General features: G+C 38.5%; 1 protein-coding gene across 1 annotated transcript; it reads left to right on the plus strand.

The window, feature by feature from the left end:
* On the plus strand, positions 1-4,664 carry LOC128612159 (CUB and zona pellucida-like domain-containing protein 1). Its single transcript, XM_053632043.1, has 5 exons — positions 1-83; positions 1,652-1,827; positions 2,317-2,708; positions 3,890-4,134; positions 4,342-4,664. Exons 1-5 carry the CDS (start codon positions 8-10, stop codon positions 4,380-4,382), a joined length of 930 nt encoding a protein of 309 aa, XP_053488018.1. The 5' UTR covers positions 1-7; the 3' UTR covers positions 4,383-4,664.
* Positions 4,665-12,213: the final 7,549 nt, after the last annotated feature.

Raw genomic sequence — 12,213 nt, forward strand, 5'->3', positions numbered from 1 at the left:
GACCGTGATGTTCAGGAGTGACTACTCTGGGGTTGGGCGTGGCTTTAAAGCCCATTTCAGTTCCTCCCTCAACCAAAACACAGGTACACAGTCCATTATAAAACAGAGTTCTATGAAACACAAAGTTTGATGATAACACTTTCCTCTGAGTGTGTTACGCTGCTCTGTGTCTCTGCATGAGCAGTGGTTTGTGAACCTTCAGGTGTAGCATGTCTTAGCCCTCACTTTCCCTGGTCGGTAGCTGTTTTATGATAAGAGAGAGCTAGCTGGTGGACCAAAACCAAATTAAGGAGAAAATGGTTGGAACTCAAAAAAGAAAAAAGAAAAAACAGCACAGTACACAAATAAAACCAGCTAGTTGAAGCCAAAGCCTACAAAAGGCTTTGATGATTTTTTTGTCTCGTTCTTGACTTACTTTCATTTAGACTTGACCTTGCCTTCCCTTGACTCCCTTAAGACTCAGTTTTGACTTGATCTTGGCTGGTCCTGGTCTTAAACTTGTTTTGGAGTTGGCAAGGTCAGTCTAAAGTAGAGCCATACAGACAATTCTTTATGTGTCCAAAATTCAGGTGATGTGCCCAAACCCTTCCAACCAAGAAAGACCATCTGCCAGAAAAAATTCACCTAAAAATTAAACGTCTTAATGCACCAGCAGTAGTTGGATATGCATCATATATTACTAGGAGGCCAAGCAACTTATTCTTATTCTGTGTCTTTTTCTTCTTCTTCTTCTGGGTTGGGTGTCTATGGCAGCCCAAAGAACCATCTGGTAAACATTTGCGAAATTTGGTACAGTGATTGGGGAGGGTCTAGGGAACATTCTGACCAAATCTGGCCAAGTGCTGGCAACGATCTCGCCCCATCATTGGGTCAAATTTTGGTCAATTTGGAAGTATGTTTATGGTCATAACTTTTGAACCGTGTCCAAAATTTAAAAGCCAGGCATCCCTGGATTCCATGGGTTGAGATTAGTTCAATTCCTACAAATTTTGTCCAATCATCAACAAATTTAGCAGTCATCATCTTCAGAGTAAGCATCACAAAATTTATCAACAGAATTTTGAATACTCCAGATGTTTTGCCTATAATGAGCCAACGAATCTGACAGCGAAGCTGCCAAACAGGAACAGGAAGTATCTCAGTGACTTTGCCCACTGAAAGAGAATGTTGTAGACAACTGCAGGAGCATGACATGAGCCTATACAACAGATTTAGTGACAGCATCACCTACTGGACAAAAGTTACAACAACATGCTTAAAATGTTTACATCTAACTGCATTTTTGTTACTCCGCCTCCAAATTTTGTCCAATCTTCACCAAATTTTGCTTACATTAGCATGTGACCTGTCTGATCAAAGGTTATCAGAGGAATTTTGATTTTCATAACAGTCCTCCTGTAAAGCACTGACAAATGCCAAAAACAGGATGTGAGGGTGTATCTCAACAATGCATCAATGTGTCATGAAACTTGATAAGTATCTTCAGTACTATGCCAGCAATGCACCCAAGATGTTTTTTGTTTGTGCCAACTTGTGGTCAAGAACTACATTGCTATGTAGTGAACATTATAGAGGTTGGTAATGAAATACAAAGAACACAATAACTAGATGCACGTTTAGAGTTTTATGTCAAACGTTGAATGTCCTGCAGCCCGTGTGGATTGCTCCTCTGACTCGATGAACATTGCCATACGTAAATCCTACCTGGACTCACTGGGCTTCAGCTGGTATGACCTTTATCTGGATGACCATCGCTGCAGAGCTTCAACTGACAACTACTATGTCACCTTCAACTTCCGTCTCCATAGCTGCAGCACCGGGAGAAAGGTAACACTACACTTTATACAATATTACATAACATCCAGTGATCCAGTGAAATCCCACAATGCACTGGAGTACGGTAATGTCATGGACTGCACAAAGTACACTCTCAGGTACTGAATTACCCACAATGCAATATCTGACCGAACGTTTGTGGATGGTCAGGTGTCCAGAAACGTTTGGCCAAATTGTGTACCATCAGTCAAAAAACAATGTTGGAGAGGTTAGTACAGTAAGACAAAAAACAAACAAAAAAAAACAAACAAACAAAAAAAAAACACAGGACAAGGATTGGTTGTTTTTTTTATTTATTATTATTTTTAAATAACAAAGTACTGGATGGTGGGTGGGAATTGGAGACCAAATTAAGGAGAAAATGAGAAAAAAATAACATAGCAACTCTGGAGGATAAATGTGTTGTCGGTCAAACTTTAGCTAATGGTGCTTAATTTTATATGCACTTATATGCACGTACTTATGTGCACTTCCCCCCAGACCGAGAATGGACGTATTATCTACACCAATAATGTGCGAGCAGCTCAGCCAACGTCGGGTGAGATCACCCGAAATAATACAGAGTTCCCGTTGGTTGTGAGATGTGTGATGGCGCGTGATTCTTCAGTCGGGATTCTTTATGAAGCCAAAGAGATTACAAATGCAACTATCAGTGGAACGGGTCGGTTCAACACCACCATGGCCTTTTACCCATCCAGCAGCTTTTACTACCCCATCACCGATTCCCCATACCGAGTGAACCTCAATCAGCAACTGTACGTGCAGGTGCAGCTAACCCCAGCCGAACCAAGCCTCCACCTGTTCATGGACTCCTGTGTGGCCTCGCCAAACCACGACTTCAGCAGCCGCACCTATGACCTTATACGCAATGGGTACAACACACACACACACACACTCACACACACACACACACACACTCATTAAGAAATATTACAAGCACACTGACACAAACAATACTGGTATACAAACATGCTTACACTATTGTTCTTGTCCCTGTAAACCAATAACTATATCTCAGTGGACCCACCTTTTAAAGGCAACACAAACAATAGTGTGAGCGTGTGTAGCTGATTGTCAGGTTTCAAGATGTGAGTTACACTTGGCCCAACTATTACCCCCTACCGAGCAGGATGTTAGTGATAAGCTAACATTGTGTCAGGCATAGTGAGTTGTATATAGGAATGGTTTCATTGAAGGTTGAGATAAAGTCAACAAATAGCATCTAACACTAGGATCCTCAGGCTTAAGGAGTTGGAGGAGGTTATGTAACCCCATTATAATGTAACTGAGGTAATAAAGTAATGTAGCTGCATTATAAACCGACCTGTTAGTCCTATATGTGAACTGCAGTTATTCCAGTAAGATGAGTGCCCCACCTGCTACCTCCTATGAGTCAGGAAGTTAGTGATCCCTAGATCCAACTAGGCAGGCATAGTATGTTGGGAAAATGTAGTGGAGGAGATCAGTAATGATTGTAGTTAAGGTTGAGCTGAAGTCTACCGATAGGCCCCAAGTGTAGGCTCCACAGGTGCCTTGTAATTATAGTCAGTATTTCTTGTTATTAGTGATGGTTTTTCATGCTGATATTGGGTTACACGTTAAGTCTTTCAGCTCTTCAGAGAAGTTTCTTTTGACTGCTCAAATACCCTAGATTGTTTGTCTATGGTCGGGGCACTCACAATCGCAGATCACAACTGTAAACATCAGTGAAACAGTTCAAATACCATCATAGACTTTTACCCCTCCGGTAGTTTTTCCTACACCAGCACTGATTTCCTCTCCTGAGTAAACCTCAATCAGGAACTGTTTACCCTTCAGCTTCTCTGAGAGATGTTTTTGTTGCCCACAGTAGATCCTATTCCTTGTTGTACAGGTAGTTGTTCTCTCCTCGGTAGACTTATGTAACCTACAAAGTAGCCTAGGAATGTAAATGAAGTTGTATAAGGTGTCATAATATCCATGAACTCATTCAGACCAGTGCTTGCTATGTGCTGTCTCTATTTAGACAGTTCATGTAACAATGATGTATTTATTTTTGTCTTTATCATTTCAGCTGTCGGAGAGACAACACGGTAAACATATACAGAAATGGAAATCGTTACTTCGCTCAGTTCAGCTTCAGCGCATTCAAGTTCCTGCGCACACACAACCAGGTGTTCCTCAAGTGTGATGTCATAATCTGCCCTGACAATGACTACAACTCACGATGTCGCCAAGGATGCAGTTATCGCAGGAAACGAAGCACTAGCTCTGATCACCACACTGAGGTCCTCATCCTTGGGCCAATCACACTCAAAGGTCAGAGGACAACTTGTGAATTTTGAGTAGGGACTTTGAAAGACTCTTATTATGCACAAAAGTGTAGAAGACAATCCCATAATTTGTTTAATACAAAATATGGTGGACAGACATTTTAAGGATGCGATGTATCATAAAATGTGATAAACAGAAAAGCAGGCTTATTGTGTATTCAATATTTTTTTTAATTTATTTATTTATTTACAGGTCCAGAGGAGGCTGAGGCCAAGACGGAGGACAAGGAGTGAACTCACACTGACTGATTAATTAATCACTTAAATATAGTTAACACTGAATAAATTTGCTAATAGATTGTTGAGCAATCTCTCTTTCTTAAATACTCACCTGTTGATTTTTGGGGGGAGATTTAAACTGTGTTTTTGACCCAAATTTAGAACCGTCTAATCCCCGTAATCTGAATCAATCTGCTATGTCTAAAACATTTTCCGATTTTATGTGTCAGAACGGTTTTGTTGATCCCTGGAGATTCCGTAACCCCTCTCTAAAAAAGTTTTCTTTCTTCTCCCAGGTGTATCATTCCTATTCGATTATTTTTTTTATAGACAGCACTCTTGATTCGTGTGTAGTTTCTTCTGACTATCTGGGTATTGTAATTTCTGATCACGCGCCTCTACAATTAGATATTCATCTTTCCATTTATAAACGTATCCCATCGCCTTGGAGATTTAATTCTCTTCTTTTGGCAGACACAGACACTTCCTACTTAAATTTTTGTGCCTGTGGTTGGGTTTTAAAATATCTGTATAACCAGTGATAGTTATTGGATAGCCATGATGAGCCGGTGGGGGGGGGTGTGTTTTCGGTGATTGTACTTTTTAATTTTGTTTTCCTTTGTTTGCATAAAAAGAAAAAAACTGTGAATGAATTTATTACAATGCTGATCTAAAATATAATAATTACAAGACAGCATAGGATGAGGTAAAACTCTAGAACCAGCTAAAATACAGTAGTGGCAATTGTGAAAGTAGACAAAACATGTCAATGCTTTGAAGGATGTGAACTGGAACAGAATAATGTTATTCAATTGCGAATCTGTTTTTAGAGGATTTAAACCTAACATGGTGAACAAATTATATTATACAATTCAGGCAATTTGTCTGGGGTTATCTCATATAGTGTGGCAAGTATTAATCTGGAAAGACCTTTGTAATATCACAGTCTAAAACTGGATTTAAAGAGATGCAAATCAGTAAATGAATCACATGAAAATGAATCACATGAAAATGAATAAATAAATATGGAAAGAAAAAAAAAACACCGGATAATTTGACTAACCTTCCTCTATTAAAGCATTATCTAAAGGCAAGCTGGTGTGGTGTCATTGGTGTTATGATAAGAAAATAATTATATTTATCTGTTAAAATCTGAAGAACTTATATATACACAGTACCTAAAAGAAAGTGACTGTAGAGCAGTAGATTAAACATATTGTGCTACCTCATCAGATACCACTGGTTATGAGAAGACAGTTCTAGCAATGAAAATCTTATAGCAACACTAGCTGAAATGATAAACACAAGATTCTTTGTTCACAGAGATTGATAATAAAATGTAAGAAAAATAAACATTCTGTGTAGTAAAAAAACAAGCAGACAGAACGGTGTAATGAGGCGGAGTTACTGTTACTACCCCATTTATTAAATGCCCAATTCAGCCATGAAACTCTGTCTGAGTGCTGATTGGCTCCCTCAAAGCCATGTAGCAGCCTATCAGCCATGCTTCCCACCAGTGTAACCCTTTATAATCCTGACCAATTTACCGCCTAAGGCACGCCTGCGCACGCTACTAAATTCCGTATCCTACCCTCCTCCTCCACAGAACCACTGTCTAGATCTGCTATGGGGAGGGATCCTAATTCGTAACATCAGCCTTCTCTTCTTTCTATATCTGTCCGTGTCTATCAGAGCAAGTATACCAAACCTATTCCCACTCCATCCCCATCTATAAAAGCTCACAATTTCACTCAGAGAGTTGTGATGGCCGAAATACATTTACAGTTACATTTAACATTGCGTAAAATAAAAAATAAACAAGTTAGTTTCTGTTCTCACTCACGTTATAGCAGCTATAAGCAGTCGTTCCCTCAGCAGCCCTCTCTTTTTACCCTTACAATGTCTCCTTACAGAAAACTTCACCGTAAAAGCGATTACACGCATCTTTAAATGTGGAGTGTTCGTGTGTCCCTGGGAATGAGCTGTTACTGTAGAAATGATGATGCATGAGTTTTCCAGTTGTCTCAATGCACGGTGGTGCTGTCTACATTAAAAACACCCTAACACCACCCAGTCTAGATCATGCCCACATCCCCACTTGAATAGGTGTACACTGGATGCCAAGCAGGACTGTAACAAGGATCTAAATTTAGGTGAGGTCCATATTGCAGAAATGCATCACAGGGGATATATACATCACAGTACCTAATGTGCATTTCAGTAATTTGCAATTTCCGTTATGCTAAACTCCTATTCATAAAATGCCACGACTCCAGAGCATTTCATTTTATTGAGTGAAATATTTTGGTTTACAAGACACGTTTACGTTTTTTGGGTTCAGCCTCCAGAAACAGTCCGTTTGACAATATCCTTTTTGTTAGCTTTCATATTTATTTTAAAATGACACAGTAAATCCGCCTCGGACATATTGAACATACATACATCAGTATTCCTGACAGTTCAGTTCCTTTATCTTTCCATGCATTTAGAATATTTTCAAACTGTTCACATTGAACTGATTAAATAGTCGAGCTCGCTCTTACCATGAATAAATCATGTATTTTATACAGCTGAACAGATTTGTTCAGTGCTGTGCATGTTTTATTTACATTAATTGTTCCTTCTTGTACAAACGTGCAAAATGAACATTTTATTCTACTTAAAAATGTACGTAGTTAAAAGGTAAGATGTTATGTACTAATAAAGTTTGCATTTGGAGTGCCTAGATCTTAATTATAACAGATAAATCGCAGCTTTTTTTTTTTTTTTTTTTTTTTGAGAGTTTAGGATTTCAGGTTTTATTTACATCTGTTTACATGTAGACGTATTAAACAACATAAAACATAGAAGCTTTTGTATCAGACCATTCAAATTTTAGGCAAGAAAAAGTATAGAAACATCAAAACTGCTGGTTTCTTCTTCTGTGAAGCTTCTCCAGGTTTCTCCTGCAGCTTCTTTCAGTAGTTGTGTGTTTCGGGGGTTTCTCCCTTCAGTCTCCTCTTCAGGAGGTGAGGTGCTGATCAGTTGGGTGAAGGTCTGGTGATGGACTTGTCCAGTCTAAAACCTTCCACTTTCCCCCTGATGAAGTCCTGTGTTGAGGTGGAAGTGTGTTTTGGATCGTTGTCTTGCTGCGTGATGAAGTTCCTTCTGATTCATTCGGATGCATTTCTCTTTAAATCTGCAGGTAAAATGTTCCTGTAAACTTCTGAATTCAAGAGAAAACAAGAAAATGATTAGAAAATGAAATGGAAATATTGTGATGTAGTTTAAGAATCTAAGCATCAACAAAATGTAAAAAAAATAAAAATAAAAAAAATAAATAAAATAAAATAACATTATTAAATGTATGCATATAATAGAGGCATTTATTTAAAAAGGTTATTATAGATGTTTATTGATTTTATTCATTTTAATCAAAATATTATTTTGTATCACATTCTTTTTTTCAAGTTCATTCTGAGTTTTCTCAGAACTTGGAATTATGGAAAATTGCTGACTGCAGCACTTGTGTCTGGTGTTAATGTCATTAGTCAAGCAGAAAAAGTCAAATAGAAAGTAGGAAGTGTGTCTTTTGTCATAATTTGGGTAGAAGAAGTGAAATGTATAATAGGAAGTGCATGGGTGTGTCAGTGTGTATGTGTGTTTAATTATTTTGCATGCTGACAGTTCAGTTCTGCAGAGAAATCTCCTTTATTAAACTTGCTTTGGTCGTCGATTGTGATTGGTTGATCCGCATTCGAAGCCATTGTAGACTACCCTTTAAACTCACACCTGTGACCTCATTACATCAGTATTACTGTGCCAAATAAAGTATTTCAAAATGTCAGATTTTGTTGTGAATTTTGATTTACTGCATGGGCTAAGTGTGGATGAATGGTTGAAAGAGATGGACAGGATAGAGGAGGATGAGAGAATAGAAAGGAGGCACGCTGAAATTAATGAGACAAATTGAAGAGCTGCCTTCTGCATGTTATGCTAATAATACCAATTTGTGAGAAAAAACAAAACAACTAAGAGCCCATCCCAAAGGTACCCGGATGGTCTAGTATTTCTGGTAGAGTTTCGAAGTATGGATCCGTGGACACTTTTTTCAGCTAATATTACCCACAGTATCTTGCATGAAGGAGGAGGAGTTTTGTGATGGTTTGCTTCGCCAAATTGAAGGACACAGTTTAGAAAACACAAAATGAGTACATACATTTAGTACATGGTATAGGTATTCCAACTGAGACGCAGGGATGATCAAATATGATACTCACTCTTATCAAATATAATATCTTACTCTTTCAATAAAGGCAGTTTAAATCAAACTGAAAGGTGCATTAATGCCACTTACTGGACTGGACTGTAACCAAGTTTATACCGCAGCTCTGTTCTCGATTCTGATTGGCTGACAGACGTTCTGAGGTGTGCAATTATTTTTCAGTAAATGCACAGCTGAAGTAGTTCCAGTCAGGCCTTGACTGCATTACAGTTCCGTATCGTTTCTCCAAGTTAACTGAAATAACAGGGAAGTTAGTGTTAGGAATTGTGATCTTTGGGTTAGAGAAAGCGAAAATACACAAAAAGACAGAAACCTTTTTTTTAAGGACAGAAACCTGACAAATGTCTTGAAATAAAACATCTGAACAATGTCATGGTATAATCGGCTGTGGATGAGGTGGTAGAGCGGGTTCTCCGCTAATCGTAGGGTTGTCAGTTCGATTCCCGGCCCACGTGACTCCACATGTCCTTGGGCAAGACGCTGAACCCCAAGTTGCTCCCGATGGCAAGTTAGCACCTTGCATGGCAGCTCTACTACCATTGGTGTGTGTGTGTGTGTGTGTGTGTGAATGGGTGAAAGAAAAGCGCTTCATAGAACCGCTAAGGTTACAAAAAAGCGGCATATAAGTGCAGACCATTAGCGGAATAATTGACTCTATTAGAAAATAACGCATATTAACATATTACGACTTCGGTGTGTGCAATATTTTCTAATAATTAAACAATTGTCATCAGTTATTCCTTACATAATTCCTTTATAATTACTATGTCTTGCTGCATCTGTGCGCTGCTTGGCAACCATTCTGCTAAATGTTGCTGAAGAACTCCATTGTTTGGGGTATGAATGATTATTTGTTATCAATAAATTATTGCATTGTTTGGTTGGTGTGTGTTTATTTTATGAAACATTGCCAGGTATACATAGTAACCGGTTATATACCCCGTTTATATCCAAATTGGGTTATTTTTAACCCAATGGCTGGGTAAATATAGGAAAGAACACATTTTGGGCTAAACTAAATTTATACTCTTTAATGTACTAATAAGTTGGTGTTTGTTTTTTTTTTTTGGGGGGGGGGGGACAGATTCGACACAGACAAGAGAAGGATTAAAAACAAGATCAGATGCAGATATCTTATTGAATAATTACTTAATGGTTTTTATTAAGCACACACATTCACAACGTCCCTGCTGTCCTACACTCTAAAAAACACGGGGTTAAAAACATCCCAAAGTGGGGTATTTTTAGCCCAACAGTTGGGTAATTATAGGACAGAACACATTTTGGGTTAAACTAACCCATCAAGTTGGGTTGTTAATTGTAACCCAGCAAATAAGTTTTTTTTTTTTTTTTTTTACAAAAACGCTGCATTAATTTTATTTCATAAATGGTTTCACATGTTGAATATGTAAAATATATCACATTATAAACAAATACATCAACACGGTCTCTCCTTTATTTATACACAAGAAGGGGTTCAGAAATGTATTGCAAGAACTGCTGAAGTGGTGTTTATATACAGACTTTGAAGTAAATGACTCATAAATAAGTCATATTTAAGACAAAAACGTCAGATTTTGATCAAAGGTGTTACGAAACAGAGGGATAGACAGGAAGTAAGTGCAGGAGCACTGTCTTTATTAATAAATCAATTAAACAAACAAGCAAACACGGGAACGCGGCCTATACGGAGTTAGCGAGAAAACATGGGACTAGAGTCGAGGCAGGAAACAGGACATGAAAACAAAGACCGCTTAGCATGCTAAACTTAGATGTTACACCGTTAAGGCTGATGCTTCTCACAGAGGCATCTCAGCTACAAACAATATCGCGCCACGTGCGCATAGACCCAAGGGGTTTAAATACCCAACATAATTAATCTAAACCAAAGACACCTGGGTTAAATCAAGGACATACTCAAACAGAAACTAGAACTCGGGCAGAAAGCGAATGAAAACAAAACAAAGTCATGGGACCAGTCCGGAGCCGTGCCACAGTGCCATCTGCTGGCCGTGGCGTAACAAAAGGAGACGTTAAAAACATCCAAAAACCCGAGTTACCAACTTACGAGTTACCAACACTGAATAATTTGACTAACCTTCCTCTATTAAAGCATTATTTAAAGGCAAGCAAGGTGGTGTCATTGGTGTTATGATAAGAAAATAGTTATATTTATCTGTTAAAAGCTGAAGAACTTATATATACACAGTACCTAAAAGAAAGTGACTGTAGAGCAGTAGTTTAAACGTATTGTGCTACACCACCAGATACCACTGGTTATGGGAAGACGGTTCTAGCAATGAAAATCTTATAGCAACACTAGCTGAAATGACAAACACAAGATTCTTTGTTCACTCAGAACGATGATCAAATTTAACAAAGAAAACACTCTATGTCATAGGGAAATCAACAACAACAACAACAGAATGGTGTGATGTCACCACCTCATTTATTAAAGAATGTCATACTTTTTTAACTATTTATTCTTATGGTTAATGTTGTGGAATGGCCACAAATCAAGTTAGTTGATGTTCTCACTTATGTTGTAGCAGCTATAAGAAGTTGTTTCCTCACCAACCTCTCTGTATCTCTCTCTTGAGGTAAATAAGACACAAAAAAAAATCTTAAAGAAAAGGAAAAACTTACAATAACCTGGTTGCATAAGTATGCACACCCCTTAACTAATATTTAATTAAAGTACATTTTACTTGTAATACAGCACTCGGTGATTTTCCAATCTTATCCGGAAAGGGTTGGTGTGGGTCACCTGAGTCTATTGAAAGCCAAGATCAACTGATTAAACAGGTGGAATCAGGTGTGGCTCCTGCTCGGTTGGAATGAAAACCTGCACCCACACCGGCCCTTTCCGGATAAGATCGGACAGGCCTGATCTAGATCTATCAAACTGCAATTTGATCTCCCGTGCACAGAACTCTTTAAAGTCGTTCCACAGGTTTTCAATAGGATTTACATCTGGGCTTGGCCTGGGCCATTCCAAACCGACGATCTTCTTCTTCTTCTGAAGCCATTCCTTTGTCGACTTGGATGACAGACACCAGCTTAATAAAGTTGCGGAATATGTAAATGACATTAGACACTGGATGCTGAGTAACTTCTTCTCAGTAACTCTGACAAGATAGAAGTACTTCTACTAGAGCCACAGACAGATAGAAGTAATCTTTCTGAGTATGTAGTACCACTAGATGGCCTTTCAGTCATATCATATTACGTTCTTACCCTAAAAACTGTTGTGTGATTATAGATGATCACATCGGTCACCTGATCCTGCAAACTGCTGCCACTCTCTTCTCACTGGTCTCCATTTGTATGCTGTATTCATAAGTCCCGAGGTTCTCTCACGTGCCTCCCCTACGTCAGCTGTCTTTGCATTCCAGACCTCAACAGGCTGCACCACATAATTTACCCTGGTTCAGAACCAGACTGTCCTTCTCTAAGTTCTAAAAAGACCAGGATCTTGTGTTTGTGTGAGGTGTGTTCTATGGATAACCTTTTATTAACAAAGTTGTATGTTAAATTGTAAATTAAACATAGATTTACATATCTGAGTTAAAAATTGCTGTC

This window comes from Ictalurus furcatus, chromosome 9, assembly GCF_023375685.1.
Source record: "Ictalurus furcatus strain D&B chromosome 9, Billie_1.0, whole genome shotgun sequence".
Lineage (NCBI taxonomy): Eukaryota > Metazoa > Chordata > Actinopteri > Siluriformes > Ictaluridae > Ictalurus > Ictalurus furcatus.

Excerpts from the sequence above, each read along its gene's own strand:
- LOC128612159 (XM_053632043.1), top strand. The coding sequence starts at position 8 with ATGTTCAGGAGTGACTACTCTGGGGTTGGGCGTGGCTTTAAAGCCCAT. Across the intron at positions 1,828-2,316 it reads GCTGCAGCACCGGGAGAAAG|ACCGAGAATGGACGTATTAT; the intron begins GTAACACTACAC and ends ACTTCCCCCCAG. Across the intron at positions 4,135-4,341 it reads TGGGCCAATCACACTCAAAG|GTCCAGAGGAGGCTGAGGCC; the intron begins GTCAGAGGACAA and ends ATTTATTTACAG.